The sequence below is a fragment of the Diadema antillarum genome, unplaced genomic scaffold (genome assembly GCF_040938485.1).
Source record: "Diadema antillarum isolate AM-2024a unplaced genomic scaffold, OU_Dant_1.0 scf00000000, whole genome shotgun sequence".
In the NCBI taxonomy this organism is placed as follows: domain Eukaryota; kingdom Metazoa; phylum Echinodermata; class Echinoidea; order Diadematoida; family Diadematidae; genus Diadema; species Diadema antillarum.
Window position 1 is genome coordinate 1913615 of NW_027270889.1, and position 23120 is coordinate 1936734.

The following is a 23120-nucleotide window of genomic DNA, read 5'->3' on the forward strand; positions in this document are numbered from 1 at the left end:
TTGTAACTCACTGCCAAATAGCACATTGTCAGCACCGGCAAACTGGCAATGCTCTCCTTCTTATTCCTGTATTTTCGTTATTTACGGGTCGATTTTTTTCGTTCGAAATGTAAAATGGATGACCATAGAATTTCTCAATAGAATATAAAATTGAAAACTTTAGAAAGGATAGAGAAAATTGAGTTCACTTTGAATGGTCTGCCACAGGCAGATATCCTTATCATGCTCTTACGTAATACGACAGCTGCTTTCTCAATGATCCAGTCAGCAGGCTGATTGTAACCAGGGAGGTAGTCTCACCTCCCCGTTGTAACTCACTGCCAAATAGCACATTGTCAGCACCGGCAAACTGGCAATGCTCTCCTTCTTATTCCTGTATTTTCGTTATTTACGGGTCAATTTTTTTCGTTCGAAATGTAAAATGGATGACCATAGAATTTCTCAATAGAATATAAAATTGAAAACTTTAGAAAGGATAGAGAAAATTGAGTTCACTTTGAATGGTCTGCCACAGGCAGATATCCTTATCATGCTCTTACGTAATACGACAGCTGCTGGAGTCATCAAACCCTGGCTTGGCCTCCAGGTTTGTCACGCCTGAGCAGAAAGTTTATTTGCAATGGACAAGTACTTCGACTCCCAACTCCCAAACGACAAATATACGCACCCCACTTTGGGTATGCCCCAGTTGGGGACTCGCCTCAAACGAGGGATTGACGGCATGCAGAGTTTGAGCCGAAGAACCTGCCTTGGAAATTTGATGGATGACAGGATGTTGCTCACTTATCCAGCTTAGTGAAGATGAAACACCTCATTTAACTCTCCCAGCTATTTCACATATTTTTTTTTTTTGAAATTTGAATTTTAACACACGTCTCTATGATTATGGAGAATTATTATTTACCCGTGTCAGCCCTACAATAATAGGCTACAATGTCATGTACTCATGCTGTATACAATAATTGCGCAATTTAGGCAACCAATCCATAGAGGGCATGACGTAATCATGCGCCGTAAGTCAGGTGATCAGCATGCCGCATGACTGACTTGACGGTGTTCTGCGTGTTTCGAGTAGACACTCTTACTAGCTACCGTTGTTGGCTAGCCAGCTATCAGAACAAAACGTAAACGTAGTGAGCGGGGTTCAGCGGGAGCGCGGCGGGGCGGTTCCGGCGGGTGACCGTGACAGCACATGTCCTGGGTGGAAAAGCGGCCTGAACGATCAACACTGCGCTCCGAAAAAAGAAAAAGAAAAAAGCTTCTAATCAGTCAATCAATGAACACCATGCTCTCATGATGTGCTGACTGACCATTTACAGCCTCGCTGAGTGATACAAAACTGTCATCTATTTCAGCGGAAGACACTTCAAGGCACCGATACGGCTGAACGTTTCAGAAGAATGGATCATCTTTTAATGATCTTGTAAGCTAAAGCGGCTTTGGTGCATGTCATTCACGTAGTAACCATGAGCGGTGAAACTCCGGCTGCGAGTACCGCTGGCACTGGTGGACGGAGGACATGGAAGGAGCGACTTCAAGACCTCAAGCTTAAAGATGAAAATCTTAGTGATGTGTGTCGTCAGCAAGTACGTTATTGTACCGTTAGTGACTTAATTCTCAAAATAGCTATAACAAAGAAAAAAAAAATCAATGCCATTGTAACTTTGGTGACAGTTTAGATTAATAGTTTCAATCAATGTAGAGCTAGAACTAGAAGTAGAAGAACCCGTCCATAACATGACAAATAAAGTATTGCCTGAGCTGAATATTAATTAGCTAGTAAAAGAAGACATGGATATTGTTGATTGAACACGTAGATACGTAGCCACACGTAGGGCCAGGATAAATGAACAAAACAAAGCTAAATCTTATAAACAAAGGGAATGTATTGGCAAGATTTATTGCCCATGACACCATGTTGCCACATGCAAATTAGGGTCTGTAATATTCAAGGTCCCTCAAACTCAGGACATGACTGAAATTCAATCAGTAACTATATACCAGGTAACATGTTGGACAGTTGACTGGTCAATAGAACTAAGTTGTGTAGAACACTCTTTGCGATGCCGGTGACTGTTGGTAATGGTAGGAGGGCGTTCCTGTTTTTGCTACCCTGCGTCCCTGGGGTATAGGCCTACCAAAGCTTGGGCAAAGCAAAATCTGCCATTTTATTGAATCATTTGATTTTTCAGGGCTGGAGCCTGCATTATACAAAAAGCAAAAACAAAGCAAAACTAAACTAAAAAGAGATAGTGAAAGTCAATTTCAGTGCTTTATGGAAGAAAATGTTGTGTGTAACAATGAACTCAGTGGTATACGTGCAGCAGTAGCCTATATAGTATTAGTAATATCGATGCTTATCACACACACCACACCAGTGTCACTGATAGCAGTATCGCCCTGTGCTGTGGCACTGCATCTAGTCCAAGACACTTGGGTAAAGCAGCCCTGGGTAAAATATGTAAGTGAATACAAGTGTACCATCAAAAAGTAGTCATCATGGGACAAGTTCATACATAAAAATTATCTCATTCTGAAGTAATACGAAAATCATCTAAATCTATACAAAAGAATATGAAAGGTACATGTATGTAATGTGATTTATCAAAGGATAAAATCAAACTGTCATTACATGCCTAAATTGGCATAGTGATTATCGCCAAGTGCTATTAAAAATTTGGTCGCTACGATGATATCAGTTCAAATGTAAATGTACTAGCACGAGGTAGCGCGCGGTAGTGCTACACAGTGCAGTTACCTGGAGCGTAACAACACCCTTGGGGTAAGGTACGGTGCATCAAAATATAGATTTGTGTGATAATTTTGCGAGTATTTGAATTCATGGAGAATATACAGCCATGCATTGATTAACCCATTGAGGACAAGTCCAGAGTACCGGGTATAACTTGGGCAGGGGTGTATGGGAAATGCATTTTATCAAAATCAGTCCATCCTCGATCAACGGGTTAAGAAAACAGTATGTTTTTTCCTTCATGCAAGCAGCAAGCCAAGTATTTGTGAAATTTCCACTATGGAGATGGTTGCAATACTTTTACAAAGGGTGTTATCGGCACAGTTATTAGAAATTATGAGTTTCAGTCTTTGTCATCTTCTTGTGCCACAATGCGCCTGGTTGATTCCATTTTGCTGACTGTTGCTGGTCACGTGGTGCGAACCATAAGGAGTCAGCACCATTTGATTGTTGTGTGGGTACATGTAGGTGGGGGAGACCACTTCACTGGGTTAGCACTCTGCTTTTTGCTCTGAGTGAGTGGAATGGGACAGTTTGTTTTTTTGTACATGTGTGAGTTTTGGCTAACTCACTCTGTGTAGATGAATTGAATGTAGTGTGGAATTGCATTCTAACTTTCCCTTATGTCACATTCTTTTTCCCTCTTTCCCCTAGAATTTTATCCCAAACTTCATCTTCTGTTTCTACCGCACTGTGGTGGCCGGCTACTTCTTCAGCTTTCTCATCTATTTCCTGGTGTATGCGGGCGGAGGAGGATATGGAGCCAAAGTACTCATATACCTGACCGACTGGACGTTCATCGAGGTCACCCTGTATTTCTGCGTTTCGTTCGTCAATGCCTTCATCGACTACATCACGGACCGCCGCAGAGGTGCCGATTCGCAAGTTAACCGGTCTGGTAAGTTTCTGGGGACAGAACGGTTATTTTATGTCAGAAGTGTGGGGTTTGGACCTGAAAGCTTGTCTAGAATTGAGTTACGTAGGAGAAAAATCCACTTTCATATTGTCCTTGAAAGGTGAAATAGAATCTTACAAAACAGAACAGGGAAAGTTTCATATTCTAGCCAGAGTGAGATATTCACTATTAGATTCAAATGCAAATTACAGCAGCTGAGCTTTCAAGTAGGCCTACATCTCTCTTGCTGCATTGTAAAATAGGAAACAAATTTCTGTCTTTGTCAGTGATTCAGAAACTAAATTACCTCACCTTTATTGAATCATACACAGTAACTGCTGAATAAGTATAATTACACTGTAAATCAATTCAATTTAAACAACAAGTTCACTTTTATATCTAGGCCCAACATGTAGATTGAGTGAAAGCTGCAGCAATATGCATAGAACACATCAGGGAAAGTTTGAGGAAAATCGAGAGGTTCGTTCAAAAGTTACAATTTGTTAAAGCTTCAGCACAGACACTGCTGGATGAGAAGACTGCTACAGTTTATGACATCACATGCAAAATATAGAATGAAAATATAAAGGGAATTTCACAAAATTGACTTGTGGCTGACCTATGTTAAGATTAATGTTATTCCCCCCACCTTCTGAAAGAGGCAAGTCAAGTGCTTATTATGCTAGAAGTGAGAAATTAATGTTAAATTTTCCTTATATTTTCTTTATATCTTTCTCCTCATATGACATTACATGCTGTGATAGTAGTCTTGTCATCCACAGATTGCGGCGCTGAACTTCAAATATTCATAACTACAATGTATTTAACAGATTGTGAGATTTGTTGGATGTGGTCTATTAATACTGCTGCATTCTCTCAATTCATACATACATTGTATGAAGATAAGCTTGTCCTTTAATTTGCTAGAATACTTGAGGCCTTGACATTACCATGTCATTTATAAAACTGTGTTGAGTTTACCTGTTTTGGAAATAATGAATTCTATAGTTCAATAACCTTGGATGTGGGTGTTTGCTGTTTTTTTTTTCTTCTTGCTTTTGTATGTGTGTGTACGTGCATGTGCTGGACTTGTGAAAGACTGGCACTCACCCATTTGGCTGTTTTCCAGCAAGTTCACATGATGCACAAAATCAGTGATAACAACCAACATAATGTAATAAATATGCATACAACATCACAATGAAACTGAAAGATGAGACAAAAATTACTGTAGGAGCGTATGTTTGATTTTAGTATACTGTAAAAGTGGAAATTTTCATGATCTTGAAATTTTCACACATTCTGCTGAACCAGAAGCTAGAACGAAAATAAAAGCACATGAATATCTTTGCATGCCATGTATCTGGGGACGATGTCTTGAATCTGTGGAATTAAAAACGAGGGAAACTCATTGTACCTAGCCCAGCATGAAAAATTACTCACATGAAAATAACCACTTTTACAGTATTCGTTGCAGTAAAATTAAAAAAAAAAATTGGATGTGGTTTTTCACTTTCACTGATGTGAACTTGCCTTTAAATGCAACCAGTTTCTTGACATCACATGCCTCTTTGCATGTTTGTGAAAAAAAAAATGCGTTATAGGTGGGAAATTCCGCTACCAGCTTGAGTGGCTCCTCTTCAACATCTCCATCAATGTCTGCATCATCGTCACCCTGGTCTACTGGCCCATCCTCCGGCCCCAGATACCCAAGAACCAGGAGATTCCGCTCCACATCGACATCAGCATCCACCTGCTGCCGTGCATCCTCTGCCTGGTCGACCTCTTCTTGACCAAGGTCCACCTCCGCTTCGTCCACGTCCTCTACCCGGCCCTCTACCTCTTCGCTTACCTGCTCTTCGCCGTCATCTACTGGGCAGCGGGCGGGACCGACCCCAGCGGCAACCGCTACATCTACCCAATCATCGACTTTGGCGGCAATCCCGGCATCGCCGTGGCGACGGTGTTCGGGGTGGCCGCTGCGACGTTCCTGGCGCAGGGGTTTCTGAAGCTGCTCTACATCCTGAGGAGGAGGTGTCTGGACACGAATGTAAGCGAGAGAGTGGAGGAGCAGGAACCTCTTGTCCCGGACCAAAGACCGCATCCCTCTGAAGAATATGCTTGAGTCAGTGCCTAGTTCAAAATTTTCTGATAGTGTAAAGGTGGCATTCCCTCGATTACCAAAGCAAGATATTTATAATGAATGCTCTGTACAGTGGACTCCCGTCATAACGAAGTCCTTGGGACTGACAGTTTTCTGTCATTATACTGAAAATTCGTTGTAACCGAACAAATAAACAATAAAAACACATAAAGTTGGTAACGTTACGGCCCAAATATTTACTTGGTTATAACCGCAATTTCGTTATAACCATGTTTGTTACAACGGGAGTGCACTGTATATTTAAGCTTTATATGACATGTCCAAAATGTAACCTGTGCCAATTTTTCCTCTATGTGCTAATTGGAAATATGATGATGATAATAGCAATGATTTATGACCATTTTCATTGTGATTTACAGGCTTATTTCATTCTGATGTGAAATTATGTAGTATTTTGAATCATGAAGTTTGATATGTATATTCATATAACAATTATATATCTCTAAATCTTTGTATATTGGTATATGAATTCAGTGGAAGTGCAAAATGCAGGTGGCACCATGTACAGTTGCTCTGACAAAAGCCATATTTCACAGGTGAGACACAAACTGGAATGTTTACCATATGGTTTGTAGTACATGATCAAAATATTATACTGTATGTGCCATACCACCTTTGCTATATAACCTGTTGTATGGCACAATCCATTATTGCATATATGTATGCAGTCTCCTAGCTTGAAACCACTTTCCGGAGCACTTGCATTTTCATAGGGCAGGTTACTGGTGTGGTACAATTGTAAGAATATGCCTCCTATGTCAATGTGCCATTGGGCAAATGTCAGGACTCTCAGTTTCGAAATATGTTCTCCTGTAGCTGTGTTGAGCAAAGTCACACTTAACACTGAAGAGCACTCTTGATGAGACATTAATTTTCTTAATTACTTTAGTAACATTAAATATAGCGGGACTTTAGAATAGAGTTAGATTTTTGAAGACAAAATTTGGCTTACATTACATGATGTACAGTGTAATGACCATGCTCCTATTGTATTTTAGTCAGGAAATGTACCCACACTGCTACAAACATTCTTAGCTAGTGTGACTTAAAACATTTATGCAGAGTTCCATGCAGCGAATCCACCAAACATGTCAGACATACATGGAGTCAACCTAAGTATGCTGTAATTGGCTTATACAGTCGAAGCAATCAATTGATGCTACGGACAACTGTTGTTTTCTTTTATCTTGTTGACAACTTGCTGCATAAAAGAGCCTCAAGTGATTTATGCCTTGAACAAAATAAATCTGTATACTCGGGCTGTCCGTAGGGAAACTGAATACAAAGTATTTTTGTATAGGGAATCAAGGTCTTATTTATAGTAAAGTTACAGTTCTACTTGCGTACACTGTACATGCCGTGTGAAGTACATTTTGTGATAAGTGGCTTCTTACATTATTGATATGTTGTCATGCTTGTTTTGCCTCAAACCAAAGATGTGAGTATGCCGGTAGTAGTCTTTCATACCAGACTTTAGAATGAAAATAGAAACATCATATCATGAATGCTATCATATTTTCTAAGCAGTAGATACTGTAAAACAAGGAATGTTTGCCTGCATTTCAGTTTTACGAATTTTGCAAGAGCCAAGATTTGTGCAATCAAAATGCACACGAAAGTTCTTGTCTTACTATATTCACTGAATGCCAGTGGCAGTTTGCAAATATTTCATGACGCAAAAAAAGCCATCAGCTCCAATTTGCAAAAATTCCATGCCGCGAATTGTATCATGTTCTACATTATTTCCTAGAAGTGTGTTGCAGAGAAGAAATAGTAGAACAATCAAAATTGAATTTGAATTCATATGAACTTCCTCATTCACTGAAAGCTGAAAATGTTGTATTTGATACATGTATTTTCTATCTTTTGTACAGACATTGTATGAACTTTGAATGGAATCGTGCTGCTCCAAGTAGTAACATCTTTGATTGTACCGAGTGTTTAGTAGGCCTGCTCCTGCCAAGAAAATGGGGGATTTCCCAGTCATAATGCAGGGGTCACTTCACCTAAAATGATATGTCAAAGCAAACATTTTCCTATGTTCTCCCATTTTAGATGATTTGCATGATATAAAAATGGTGAATGATGCCAAATGACGAAGCTTGCAAGTCCTTAACCTGTTGAGGACGAGTCCCGAGTATACTCGGGCAAGTGTCTATGGGAAATACGTGTTGTAGCAAAATCTATCTGTCCTCAACGGGTTAACGGCTACATAAGACAGCACAAACCCATGCTCAGCACACACATTGCAATGGCAGATCCAGAGGATGCACACCAGGTGCACGCCCCCCCCCTTTATTCTTTTTAAAAACAAGAGAAATAAAAAGGAAAAAAATAGGGCGAGGGGTGTGTGCGCCCCCCTTTAATTTTGTAAAGGCACCCCCTCTTTACGGAGCCCCTGGATCCGCCCTGCATTGTAGATTTTTGCGACAGTGATGGTATGTATGTTTCACAAAGTACATTATCAAATCCATATTGATGGAAGATGGTGAGAGTTGTAGTTTGTCAGGAATATACAGAGTATCTAAGCTCAGGATCTGAAATGCTAGCTTGCGAGAGGTTATGAATCCCTCCATTGTATTTCACACCCCCGCGATGGAACATTTTGCATGCTCCTTCCTAGACTGTCATCAAAATTATTTATAGTGTATGACAGAGTAGGGTTTGTTCTGGTTTGTTTTGCTATGCTCAATAAGTTTAGTAAAATGGCATGTGTTCATTCGGTGTGTTGATCATTGAATGTGCCCCTTGCCCTGTGATATATAAAATGGATAATGTATGTTATCATCTGACTAGGAAGTCATGTGATATTTCATCAAAGCTAGCCTCTTTTCAGCATGCTTGAGGCAGAGGTGTCCAACATCAATGCATTTCCAGCCTGTGTTGTATGTTCTTATATATTTCTAAAAAATGAAAGTGTAATAGATGCAGCTTGAGCAAACTTTGTCATATTCAATGTCGTCTGATGTTGAAAAGGAATACTCCAATTATCTGGATGAAAGGGAGCCATGACAACTTCAGGGGCATAGGAAATATATGGGGCCACAGTAGAAAGATGAAATCAGCTTCTTCAAGATGATTTGCTTTTTCTTGATGTGATATTACAGTGCAAAGTGTCTGTACTCTGCAAAATTATTTTAAGGGATGTTCACAGTTGGCCGTGTGGTGGCGCTATAACCACAAATTCCCCGCGTGGAGCAAACCCATTGTGTACAGTAAAGGAACCTGTACCAATAGTGCGTAACTAATACACAGTGTCATACTATGTCACAACACTCCATTTACAAGCAAGCATTTCAGGGCATGTTGTTGATGGAAATGAATTACAGAATTACAATTTTAGGCTAGGCTGAAACTCGACTGTATGAGTGTTTGTCACAACATGCCATTACTTCAGCCCTTGAGTTATTTTAGCAGGAACTGAGCCAATCAGCAACAAACTCAGGAGCAGATTACTTTAATAATGCGAGTATTTTATTCGTTTTTGATTTTTCTTTTTTGAGGAGCTCATAGGAAGGAATTGAAAGAGATTCTCTGTGCCCCTTTATGTATGGTATTTTAAGCAAAACTGTGAATGCATCCCAATACCCTGTACTCTAGATTATTATTATGTAGTTAGAGGTTCACACATGCATATAGTACCCCAAATTTCAAGTTTATTAACTCTTGATAGGAAAGCCCAAGAGGTTCCTGTAAGGGCCATGTGAATTTATAACTTGTACTTATGAGCAGTGGCAGTGTGAACATTACTAGCTTTTTTGTTTGGTCTTTCCAGCTAATGTCAATTTTGACAACTTGCACAATGCATATTAGACAACAATAATAACAACAACAAAGATAAATGATAGCTTCAGGTTGGAGCACCAAGGTGCAAAATTCCTGGACAGAAGAGAGAAAATAGAATACGTGTATCAATATCTTTTCTGTCCCATTTTCAGGGATGCGTTACCACGACCGTCTGTTGAAGGTGTGATGATGTCATAAAGGTCACATGTAGAGGGTAATGACATCACAGGTCAAGGTTGAGTGTGCCAGTCATAATATCTATGAATACAGTAACTGATGAATCTGTGGAGGGAGTTAAAAAGAAAAGATAATGACTATTGAATCATTATTGCATGTCAGTATAGATTCCAAGGTCTGTAAGTGGTAGCACTTAAATCGTAGTTTCGTATTCGCTTTGCCTCATCCACCAAGTTGGTCATATTCTTTTCTTTTTTATATCTCAAACACAAAGAAATCAGTGCTGGTGGTAACTATACTTGGAATTCATATTGGCGATACTAGGCTATATTGTGAAGGCTGCTAATTACATGGAAGTAGGCTTGTATATGAGATTTTTAAATCATTATACCCTCCATTAATTCAAAATGCTGGTAATACATGTAATAGTGAGCTACTGTCTTACATGACTTCCTTTACATTCCATGGGTCGACTTGGCTTGTCATTTTTCCTTATATATATGAAAGAATGTATCATGATCAAACATTAATTGTTCACAAACAGTCACTCTTGTGTAGCTGGCTTAATTGACTATTTCTTGAACTAATTATATGGGGGCAAACAAGCTTGGATAAAGCCTGCATTTGTTTTCTTTCCAGGCAGTGACCGTATAATGAAAGTGAAACGGTAACTGCCTTAGGCATGGTTTTCAAAACTGTTATTGACCTTTCGTTTTAACGTGTTTAACCCTTTGCCTCTTAAAGCTTCATCCAATGGATCATGGCAATGTGTTGAAAAAACAGAAACAAAGCAAAACATAAAATACTGGATAGTTTATAGAGTTTTTAGATTTGCTACCTTTTGTATGTTATGAATTATTTATCGTAAGTAATTCATGTTTACCACCAAGTTCTCATGGTATTAGGAGCTGTCCATGCTTTTGTTGTACATGCTGCCATTATAATCTATCCACACCATATTGCATTGATGGTTATATATTATTTTATATTAGCAAAGAAAATATGCATTTCTCTGTTGGCTGTGTCTTGAATGTATCTTTATTGTATTATCGCCTGTGATATGCGTTGTTAAACATTATGCAATATTAGTACAGTTTATTTTTTATCTATATTTTGTATTTTTTTTGCAAACATTTTTTTTTTTCAAAGAGAGCAGAAAGAGTTTTATAGAGATTAAACATAGATCTTCTACATGTAATTTGATATGTTATGTACAGTTTAGTCCTTCATCATAATGTTGGTGTCTGCATACATGTGAGGGGCAGATAGAGAGTGCCAGAGAGGGGGAGAGGTGGGAGGGAGGGAAAGAAAAAAAGGGAAGGAAAGGGGAGGGGAGAGATATACTGAAGAAGAAGGAAGGGGAGAGAGGGGGAGAGATATGCATGACTAGGGAAAGAGAGAGAGAGAGAGGGAGAAGGAGAGGTGGAGGGATATGGAGGGACGGAGAAAGGTAAAGAGAGGGAAGAGGACAGTGAAAGGAGGGTAAAGGAATCGGGAGAGAGCTAGAGAAAGAAGGGAACACTAAACAGAGGAGAAAGAGAATAAACTATATAGGAAGAGATAAGATATAGTAAACCCCTATACTTATATAGGAGATAGAATACATAGTATAATATAGGAGGAGATACAACTGTAATATATATAGTAGGGGAATATAAAATGGTATAATACAACATGTAATAGAAGGAGATGGGGATGGGAGACACGGAGGGAAAATTCATGTATTCCCACAACCATTTGTGTGTGTGTGTGTGTGTGTGTGTGTGTGTGTGTGTGTGTGTGTGTGTGTGTGTGTGTGTGTGTGTGTGTGTGTGTGTATGTGTGTGTTTTACGGACTTCCTGAGCTCGTTAACCCGTCATGTGATATATTACCTTGTTTGTATGCTATTTACACTACATTATGTTAGATAAGTAAGGGCCTACCACCCCAAGCATGATTCGGCCGTTAAGTTACATGAATATGCTTCCTTGAAATATCACTCAATTTCATTCTTTACGACCAAAGCAAACTAAAAAGTCCGGTGCTTTTTTAAAATTTGATTTAAAGTACTTCATTTCTAAGTCTGATGTTCTTAATTGTGATGCAACGACACACGTTCCTTCAAAAAAACAAAAACGAACAAATTAATAAAACAAAAGGTTTGTAAACCAAACAAACCATCGCAAAATGGCAAACAATATGCCTGCATCGTTTTTTTTTGTTTTGTTTTGTTTTGTTTTGTTTTGTTTTGTTTTGTTTTTTCGGGTGGGGGGGTGGGTGGGTTCCATATGCGTGTATGCGTGTAGTGTGTGTGTGTGTGTGGGGGGGGGGGGGGGGGGTTACATGGCTTGTTTCTAAACCATGCATTCATACTACACCAATCACCATTTCACACAGAGTACACAGGATGAGTGGGGAATTCCGCAAATAAACGCTTTAAATAGAAAAGAAAAGGATTTCGAATTCACCGGAAAAGAGAAGTACGGTGTATTGATAGGCCATAGTGTACACTTGCAAATTGCGTTCATCTTGTACTTTGCATGAGGAAGGGGACCTCCTGGTCTGCATCACTTTCCAAAAGCTCCCTGTCTCCGGTGAATGCGAACGGAAGTAGCTTGACGTAGCCGCCCCCTCCCCCCTCCCCCCCCCCCCCCCCAAAAAAAAAAAAAAAAAAAGAAAACAAAACACCCTCGCTCAAAAAGAGGGACAATATTTCTACAGCGTTGCGCAATGAAAACAAGATTCATTCGAGGGATATCATTCTGCAGGCAGGAGGTTCGTCTATTCGGTCAACCGTGAATTCGTGTCTGTGTGGTTATGTATGGCTTCCACAAGACTGTATACAAGGTATAGCTGCGTGTGTAGATTTAGCTCGATTCTTATAGCTTCACAACTGTTAAAGGTAATATCCAGTGAACACGGATTGGGAACGCGTGATCACTATATTGTGCTTTACGAGATCGCCAGAGCAGAAATCATTTCATATCGCTGTTCATCACCGCATCGACAGATCACCTAGTTTCGAAGGACTCGTCAGCAGTCGTACTGGCAACGATGAGTGATAGTGAAGATGAGAGCAGAAAGTGGTACTCCGTGGAAAGGGCGGACTTTGCACTACGTTGCAGACGACCAAAGGATGTGTGTTCACAACAAGTGAGTATATACATGTAATAATAGAGACTATCATACGACGTGATACCAGGCGATAGAAATGTGTCAATGTACAGACAGTAAGTAGACCTATACATCAGCTTTTGTCTATTTTTGTAAATGGTACTGGTAGGCAGTGCGTTTATAATACACACAACATTACTGTACAGGGCCTGTAAGGCCTAGGCCTATGTGCCTCTGACAATACACATGCAGTTCGTTTATTGCACTGAATCTGACCTTGCAACGTTATGACTTCACTTAAATGACGCAGCAGTTCTGAATTGATATATGACGGATTTTTTATTTATTTTTTTTTTTCTGATTCATTCATGACATGACTGTGATGGCAGTCGTGTGTTCTGAAAGTGAGGTCGGGTGGACCGTTGGGGCGGGGGAGGTATAGAATTCACCCGATTTCATTTCCACCAGGCTTCTGCTGCATGGATCGGGGATCTGTTTCGGACAGGCCTTTCAGGTCGACCCCCCTACACTCCGATCATCGCTTAGATGCGTATAATTATGATACATATTTCCGCATCAGTAAAGTCTGTAATTTATCGATGTGCTTGATACCCAGAGATTAATGACAACTGGTCGATGACGCTTTTATAAGACTGTCGTATCAGTAGTTTCTATTTCACAGCCACTTTTCATTATCGTGGCATCGTTTCCTTGTTAGTGGTTTAGTTTCAGTTTGAATTTTGTAAATTTTCTCATTATTGTTATCATCATAATTGTATCATTGCTTACTCACATGCCTCACATGCCTTTACATGCCTCATCTTGAAATGTGTACAGACATGAATGAACATCTTATGATTAAACTGCATATCATTCCATAAAATACATGTCGAATTGAAGTATTTTTCAGTGTAAATTATGTTTAAAAAAATGAAAATAAAAGTTGAATTGAAATAAATAATCCTCCTCATCATCATCATCATCATAATTACAACTGTATTGTAATTATGGTTATGATTGTATAATAATAATAATGATAATAATAATAATAAAAAAATAATAATAATGATAATATATAATATTGCTATTATTAACATTATTATTATTATTATTATTATTATTGTTATTATTGCTATTATTGTCATTATCATTACAGTTGGTATCGTTATCATTATATCACCATTTATCATCACCTTTGTCATCAGTACCATAATGTTCAGATTCACAGTGAAAGCAGCTATAGTTATTTCGTACAAATACTCTTTGCAGAATCAAGTTACATTATGTTTTCTTCACGGTATATACTCTTCAGCAGTGCATGATGGGAAAATCTCATTTGATGACGTCATGAGATGGAGGAGGAGGAGTTGGATAAGTTATTAGGCGCTTAATGAGTCACATGTAAGACAAAACAAACATGTTTCAGCATTCCGAAGGGATTCAACACTTCTGTTATGTAACTGACACAACAACCATAAGATAGACGCAACTACGTGTATTATCATACACTCAGGCCAAACTAAATTACGTAACTTCGGAAGATCTTTAAAGGGATAGTATAGTATCGACTGAGGTGAGGATTCAGGTTTTAACCTTTTGCGAGATGTTCAGAAACCACTTCATAAAATATCAAAAAGCAATTCCAAGAGGAATTAAATCAAATTGTATTTGATAACAATATACTGGTTTGGAAATGGCTGAGATACCTCAAAACAAAGTAAAACAAAATGATCCGAAAAAAGATGGACACCACCATTTATTAGGATCGCTTTGTTTGGGATATCTCAGCCATTTCAAAGCCAATTATTTTTCATCAAATAAGCTTTGAATTCCTCTTAGAATTATTATGTTCTGTCATATTTCATAAGAGTTTTCTCATTATCTCAAACAGTCATCATTAAAAAAAAAATGGTGACCTGAAACCCCATCTCAAGCGAAACTGTACCATCCCTTTAATACTCTGACAAAGAAAACAGCAACACCCCCACCCCCCCCCAAAAAAAAAAAACCGGACTATACAGCAGTCCAACTTGATATATTCATTGTTGATTTGGAAAATCTTAAGTGACATGTTGAAGTGGGGCGTGCTTTTCTGAGTGAAATCGTAGAAAACACCTTGAGAAACATGCTTAGTATCATGATAGGAAATGTGGTTGACATCATTGTTTTATCTCTCTCTCTCTTATACGACCCCCCCCCCCTCCCAACTTGGAAAAAAATGCATGTATGAAGTGTGGCACCTATACCCGAAATACCAGAAATGATATCATAACTGTGATAAATCCTTGGTAATACTAAAAATAAGGTCAAGTTTTTCATCATGACGGGGAATTTTAGAGACTGTATATCATGTCTATAATCTTTTAGTTGGCTTGTCAGTCCGTCCGTCCATTCATCCGTATAATATGCCCCATACAGTCCTATGTAGAACAAAGAAAGTAGAGATGTATACTGGTAAATAAGGAAAGAACGATCAAGTACGAGGTCAATGAATTTGGGCCAGTACTGTCATTTCCACTCGAAACTTAAATTATGTAAGTCTGACGAAATAGTGAAAGCTTCTTATGATGGTAGAGCATGTCTGTCTACTGCTGAAATCTTCACCACCTACCTGTATAACTTGTTATTATTAGTGTTTTATTCATAACAATCCCTATAACCTATTTAATTTCTTATTCTTATCCAACAAGACAATCTGATAAGTTTCATTTATACAATCCAAAAACAGTGATGGCTCTGAAATCTGTCAGACACACCGGACCCGATGTTTGGAATTCTCTTCCTTCTGAAATTCGAAGTTTAAAGTCCATGTATTCTTTTGGGAAAGCTGTAAAAACAATGTTGCTTTCTGGATATCGGTAATTCCATGCTGTAGCCCCTCTGCATTGTTGTATGCTTTGTTGTACTCTTGCTGTACATTGTACGAAGGCAATGAAGAAGAAAATACAACTTATATTTATGTTTGCATAATGTGTATGTACAATAATGATATAGAAACCAATAAATCAAATCAAATCAAATCAAAAATTTAATGGTCATTACAATTCGGATATTGTTTCAATACTTGTTCGTAATCGAACGTCTTCCGTTCGGAACGACATTACTCAAACAGATCGTTTTGAAGCAACCGTTTATTCTATATATATATTTTTTTTTTCTCTAAACGTTTCATGTTTTACCTCCTTTTGTCACGAATATCGCCATTTAGTCCAGCGGATATAGAAAAAATCATGCACTTTATGGTAAAAGCCCCATACTTGGTACACATATACATGATGCCAATATAAGTCATTTCTGATATGGAAGCCACTCTGATTCTCCCTTTGGCGGCCGTGGCGGCCATTTTTGGCCGCCATGTGATATAGCAATGCTGTGTATTTTGGAAACTATAAGTCCGATTGTCGTGATTCTTGTACCAAAGTATAGGTTTTGAGGGTCAAGGATTCCAATAAAATAATTTTTGAGAGGATAAAACCATGGCAACCTACTTATTGGCGGCCATTTTGAAAAAACATATTCTTAAAACGTATGGACAAAGGGTCATGACTCTGGTACCAACTTATATGTTTTTTTTTGGTCAAGGATTCCCATAAATCCAACTGTAAGTGAATATGAATCGCTTCATCCTACGTTTTGGCGGCTATTTTAATGAATATGGCTGCCATACAACAGAAAATGAATATTGTATATCTTCGAACTCAAAAGACATACACTCAGCAAAAAAAGAAAGTAAACACTTTTTTGAGTTCATAATTTTCATAGAAGATTTTGATGAAAATCAATGTATTATATACCATATTAAAGGTACTTTAATTGGCTACTAAGCTCATAGGTTGATTGATAAGAAACCTTTACGCATGAGTGAGCACATTCGTTTTTGTCCTCCAAGGAACAAAATTAAAAATTGCAAAAATTGACATGTTCTCTTTCATTTGCAAATGCCCTTCACGATAACATTGACAACAAAAGACCAGTTTAACACAATGAGAGACATGAATGAAATAGCAAAAACAAGTTTCCCTTCTCTTTATCTCTTTATAACCGCTAAAAAAAGCAAAGTGGGAAACTAAAGGGGGAAATAAGAATTTTCTGTCGAATCAAACTTCAAATGACGTAGGGAATAATAAGCACACAGATGATTAAATTAGCAGAATGTCTTTATTTATTTCTTTTAATCTAGTGTTTTAAGAATTCATTAGACAAATTCAAGAACCAAACAATATTAACAATTTCCTAATTTGAAAAAAAAGCTCAAATTTCTACCATTTTAGTTAATAATCACTTCTCTTATTTCATTTGAATTTAGATTTGACATAAGATTCTTTATTTTCCTCCATTATTTTTAGCTTTCATTGATCATTTGGGCTTTAGAGATATCATAGAGATCAAAGGTTTATTTTTGCAACTTAATTCATGTTTCGTTTTGTGTGAAATGTGTTGTTTGTTCTTAATGTTCTATGGGAGAGCACATACGCATGAATGACAACTTGTTCAGTTTTGCAATTTTTGCTTTTGTGCCCTGGAAGAGAAAAACAAAGGTGTTCACTCATGCGTGAAGTTTCCCCTTTTTTTTTTTGACCTACCAGGTTGATAGCCAATTAAGTTACCTTTAATATGGTATATAATACATTAGCTTTCAGCCAATATTCTATGAGAAATATAAACTTGAAAAAGCGTTTACTTTCTTTTTTTGCTGAGTGTATAATCACGATTCAAGTGTAAAAGTATAGTTTTGGGGGTGAAGGTTTTCAATTTAATGATGTTTTAGCAAAGTGAATAGGTTCATCACATCCTTTGTTTTGGCGGCCATTTGATAAATATGGCCTCCCTCCAGTTATAATATAGCGTACGAGTGTTAAGAAAGCGGGATGCCTATTGTGGATTGATTCTGGTGTAAACGTTTGTTTTAGAGTTCAACAATTACTTGTTCACTCATTTTTAGTATTCTAATGTGGAACATCTGGGCATAGTTGACTTTGGAAGCATTTTGGAAAATATGCTCAACTTCCTTTATAGGATTTCTGTGTGTACAGTATGTGAAAAACATGATCTTCACAATTTCATGTCTCAAGTATATTTCTCAAGATTATACAGTTTCTAGAAATATAGACTCTCGCTTTCTCTGGTCCCTGGACCATGGAATGAAAATCATAGTTTCCAACCAATATAGTACATCTGTTTTCTTTGGAAATATGACACTAAGTGTGAGAAAACTTCTAAAACTTATTGGGTCACTTTCATACATCAAATGTAAACACACTACAATTATGTATGTCTGTAAAATCCATGATTGACCAAGCTGTTCTGATACTTACAACTACACTGAATCTTATACATCAAACGATAAAGTAAATATAATAGGTATTATACGATACATCTTTATAGGTTAACATCTAATTGTAATTTGCAGCGTAGTGGGTAAAGAATCAGCCTCATGAAAACAAATCAGATCTTCTGCCAAAGTTTTGTATCCTATACCAACATCATTTCTTTTAGACAAAGCTGGACATGATAGTTTTTTTTTTTTGTGTGTGTGTCATCATCTTGACATATGAATATGATGTACTTGGTCCAATCGGTTTCTTTCCTGGGAGCTGGTTTCTCGGTTGAAATAGAGCTTTTCTTTTGAAGCCATGTTATCCTACAAATAAACCCAATTACCAATTACTTAAAAAGATAACATTTTATGTAAATGTGCTTCACAGAGGTAAAGCAAAAAACTTATGTGTAATTTTTTTCTAGAAATGTGACAAACATTTTCGTTAAATGGATTTGTGGTTGTGAATTTTACCTTTTGATGTACAATTATTTGTAAAGAACAAGAACAAGGAACAATCAAATTATCTGTTTCCGTGTGTAGTTCTACTCTGAATACATTACTTGTTATAATTGATTAATGCATTAATTTTTATCAATGATTTTAGCCTCTTGAACTGAATTTCACCATACCCTAACCCCAAAGAAATTATACAAATATATATTTGATGCATTTTCCATTCTCATATGGAATAAGGATTAAGGTTTCATAATTCAAAAGCAACTTCTACAGGTAAATGGACAGTGGGCATTTCAACGCAATTTTATAACGTAACAGCGCCCATCCACAATATAAACTACAAGAAAAATTATGCTAATTTATGAATTTAAGGAAAACCTCAAAGAAATATAAATTTTGGGTTTCATAATTACTGGAAGATAAAACTGCAGAATAAAATATTCAGTTTATCGATCTTTCTACTTACCGGCACCAGTAGAAATACTGAAGACGTTCTCTAAGCGCACCTGCATCTACATAATTATGCATTAACGTTCATCACCGCTCATCAATGGATGATCAGGAACAATAATTGTTTTGGATTGTCAGAGCTCATTCGATTCCTTTATATGATTCCTTATAATTTTGTGTAACAGTTTTGACAAGGTCATACTATGAAATAATGAACAAGAACTGAGAACTTTAGAAATCAATAGGTCTTATAAGACTGCAATAATCATGTTTTTGTGGCTGAAAACTATGACAGTACACTTATTGTACTCTCCTGTCTATGCATCCAAAATTGGGGGAAAGTCTTCTATTCCATTCTCACCATTTACTCTACCTAACTGATATTCAACATAATTATCTTTATAGTATTCCAGGTATGCAACAATTGTACTTATGTGATGTTTAATATACCTATACTTGAATAGTGAATGTGATAGAGGTGTGGATAATCAACAACAATCAATGAACAATAAAGAACTTAACGCCGCAACAACAAAGGAGGTTCATTTACCAATAATAGGTGAACGATTCTTGTCAATGGGACAATACATATGGCAAGTGAGGGTGTATATATATATATATATATATATACATGGTGGCCCCTCAGAACACGGAAACGAATATTTTTTTTTTTCAAAACCAAAACGAAATTGTCCAATTTGGTTGAGTACTTTTCTTTCTAGACATGTTTTTGTTGATCATTAATTTCTTACTTTATTTTATCAAAGCTCAGCAACGGAGACTACCCAACAATTGAAGGTGAATTTTCGACAATAATCCTATTCACGCATTCCACATTGTGATGTGCGGCCTCAATTCTTTGTTAGTCTCCCAAGGCAGTGGCTTTTGTTCGATGCTGAAATTTGTTGAATTGAGCTAAGAAATTTACGCTCGACCCGTCTTTACAAAAACATCTGTAGAATAAAAAATACTCAACCAAATCGGATGATTTTGGTGTCGTTCTTCTTCTAGATAAACTCTCTATAACTTTATGTCATTCCTTTTTGCATAAAGTAATGCAAATGTGCAAATTATTTGCGAAAACTCGCGTTTCCATTAATTCTAGGCCACACTGTATATAATGTGTGTGTGTGTGTGTGTGTGAGTGCGTGTGTGTGTGTGTGTGTGTGTGTGCATACTCAATGTAGTGCGGCAGTCATATTTATCAAAATGGACCTGAAAACGAGATGTGTTAGTTCTATTCATCAGCAAATGCTTGTTTAAAATCATTGACCCCAATTAGTTTCAAAGACGTACAGTACAGTATATATTGCGGTGGCCATGTTTTAAAATGGCAGCCAAAACGTATAGGATGTGATGGTTGTATACACGAAAAGATGTATCCATTTAAATAATTGAACCTCAAAAACATATTTTTGTGCCAGAATCATAAAGATGCATCCATTGGTTTTAAAGATAAATAGAATGTAGAGCGGCAGCCATGCTTTTTTTTTTCAAAATGGCCGCTAATAAGTAGGTTGCCATGGTTTTATCCTCTCAAAAATTATTTTATTGGAATCCTTGACCCTCAAAACCTATACTTTGGTACAAGAATCACGACAATCGGACTTGTAGTCTCCAAAATACACAGCATTGCTATATCACATGGCGGCCATTTTGAAAAATGGCCGCCACGGCCGCCACAGGCAGAATCAGAGTGGCTTCCATATCAGAAATGACTTGTATTGGCATCATGTACATGCGTACCAAGTATGGTGCTTTTACCATAATGTGCATGATTCACCTGTGCTCTATATCCGCTGGACTAATTCTGCTTGTACACCAATAACAAGTATCATGATTTTGATTATCATTACGTTGCTAAAAACCTTTTTCCTGGCTTGATTTGATGGTCTTCGCAATCCGTTATATGTGTTCGAACTGTCTTTATCAGTAGTTCGATTCAGCGCTGATTCAACAGTTTCACTCAAAGCACTTGCCATAGCAATCAAAACTTGACTGGTGATAACTAGTGATACTTTTTATAATTTTCCTTTTTAGCCACGAATACCAAGCTGGTTTTACGCCCTCTATCGGTTTGCACTCGCCGTTTACTTCTTCGCGTGTCTAATAACTTTTGCCGTGCAAGGAGCGGACATGCTTGGTGCGAAGTTCCTCATATACCTCACTGACTGGACGTACATCGTCGCCACGTGTTACACCTGCTTCGCTTTCTTCAATGTTGTGGTGGATTTCTTGAAGAGCAGAAAGAGTGCAGCAATTGAAGGTATTCAAATTAGTGGGAGTACGACAAGGGCAGCCAGGGAGCAAAAGAAGCTGGCGCAAAATTCACTCAGTACAAGCATAATACTGATGATGAGTACATTAATCTATAATTAAAGCAAATAAACAAATCCAAACATTGTGCCCCTTCACTTTTTTTCCCTTGCAGTTTATAGGTATACACAGGGCGTAACCACACACACACTTTTTTCACCCCTGAAGTGGCACCAGAAACAAAAACAAAAACAAACAAACAAACAAAAGTTTAATGTGGTTATGCTTTTGACGTTTGCCAGCCGATGAAGCGCAGGAAAGATATTTGTTTGTTTGTTTGTTTTTTAAGCTGATGAAACCCGGAAATAAAGGGCACCAGAAATATATAGTGCCCCCCCCCCCCCCCCCCACACACACACACGCACTTTTCAAAACGTGGCGCTGGCCATTAATGATTTCGACGGCTGTTTAAACAAATGCGAAACTCACGTTCAATATACCAAAAAAAAATGTTTACAGTAATTTTACAATATGTATTTCGTAGTAGCCATTTCATGTAGTAGTAGTCATGATAGAAGAAACATGAGCGTACATACTCGAGCAAGATTCAAAACCACGACCTCCTGATCTCCGGACAGGCATCATCTCCACTAGACCACCGCGCTTCCGTCCGACAGCAAGTGATAGTATTCAAAGTAACTGTATTATTTCGTGCAGCTGGTAGGCCTACAGCGTTATTCAGATTCATGAAATGAATGTCCAGAGACCAGGAGGTCGTAGGTTCGAATTCTGCGCTGGTACGTTGTAGGCTCATGATTTCTTTTATCATGGCTAAAATACTAGTATACTGAAACACCGATTAATTCAGTGCTTATTTACGTCGATCGATGTAGGGCAATTTGTCAATCGATCGGCTGCAATGATAATTTTTGCTGATCATGCTTTGTACGCCTACTGCTTTTATGCTGAGCACCGTTAATCTCTTTCCCTCGTTTACACACCTTCTTTTTTATACTTTCAGATGCATTACGGTACCAAATTCAGTGGTGCCTCTTTAACATCACCGCCACTCCCTCCCTCATCGTAACCGTAGTCTACTGGCTGGCGCTTTATCCTTTCATGGATGAAAAACTCCCGGTCTTCCTCGACGTCAGCTTCCATCTCCTTCCCGCCATCGTCTGCCTCGTCGAAGTCTTCGTCACTCTGATCGAAGTCCGCTTCGTACATGTGGTCTACCCGCTCTCGTATCTGCTTATCTACCTTATATTTGCCGTAATTTATTGGGCGGCTGGTGGGACGGACCCGCTCGGGAATCCCTTCATTTACCCCATCATCGACTTCGGGAATTATCCCGGCATTGCGGCCGCAACCTCCGTGGGCGTATGCTTAGCAACGCTGCTAGCTCAGGCCAGTTTAAAGGGGTTGTACGCCCTTCGTGTCCGATGTATAGACAGGAGAAGAACAGAGGCCGTTCCTTGTACACCGCATGTCGAGGTGTCAGCTGTCGAGCTCGAGACACAGACCGCCGCGTAGTTGTTGCGGTAGCGCCCTCACCGTTCAGAAACTGTTAATGTTTAGGATGAGAAACTTGCTCAATACAGCTGCAGGTAACTGGACCATTCTACATTGTACTCACTGCCGACATAACATTGCGTTGTATTGACTATTTTTCTGCATGATTTTCTATATAATGCAAATGTAATCTCGACATCATGAATAAATTACATTGACCTCAACGTCACTGAAATGTATGCTTTAATAATACTCCAG

General features: G+C 38.2%; 2 protein-coding genes across 2 annotated transcripts; both read left to right on the top strand.

The window, feature by feature from the left end:
- Positions 1 to 1466: 1466 nt before the first annotated feature.
- On the top strand, positions 1467 to 8410 carry LOC139733266 (protein rolling stone-like). Its single transcript, XM_071644414.1, has 3 exons — positions 1467 to 1586; positions 3407 to 3650; positions 5252 to 8410. The coding sequence occupies exons 1-3, from the start codon at positions 1467 to 1469 to the stop codon at positions 5770 to 5772; spliced, it is 885 nt and encodes a 294-aa protein (XP_071500515.1). The 3' UTR covers positions 5773 to 8410.
- Positions 8411 to 12808: 4398 nt separating this feature from the next.
- Positions 12809 to 22883, top strand: LOC139734282 (protein rolling stone-like). Its single transcript, XM_071645408.1, has 3 exons — positions 12809 to 12907; positions 21135 to 21360; positions 22372 to 22883. The coding sequence occupies exons 1-3, from the start codon at positions 12809 to 12811 to the stop codon at positions 22881 to 22883; spliced, it is 837 nt and encodes a 278-aa protein (XP_071501509.1).
- The last annotated feature ends 237 nt before the right edge of the window (positions 22884 to 23120 follow it).

Excerpts from the sequence above, each read along its gene's own strand:
- LOC139733266 (XM_071644414.1), top strand. The coding sequence starts at position 1,467 with ATGAGCGGTGAAACTCCGGCTGCGAGTACCGCTGGCACTGGTGGACGG. Across the intron at positions 1,587-3,406 it reads GTGATGTGTGTCGTCAGCAA|AATTTTATCCCAAACTTCAT; the intron begins GTACGTTATTGT and ends TCTTTCCCCTAG. Across the intron at positions 3,651-5,251 it reads TTCGCAAGTTAACCGGTCTG|GTGGGAAATTCCGCTACCAG; the intron begins GTAAGTTTCTGG and ends AATGCGTTATAG.
- LOC139734282 (XM_071645408.1), top strand. The coding sequence starts at position 12,809 with ATGAGTGATAGTGAAGATGAGAGCAGAAAGTGGTACTCCGTGGAAAGG. Across the intron at positions 12,908-21,134 it reads AGGATGTGTGTTCACAACAA|CCACGAATACCAAGCTGGTT; the intron begins GTGAGTATATAC and ends TTTCCTTTTTAG. Across the intron at positions 21,361-22,371 it reads AAAGAGTGCAGCAATTGAAG|ATGCATTACGGTACCAAATT; the intron begins GTATTCAAATTA and ends TTATACTTTCAG.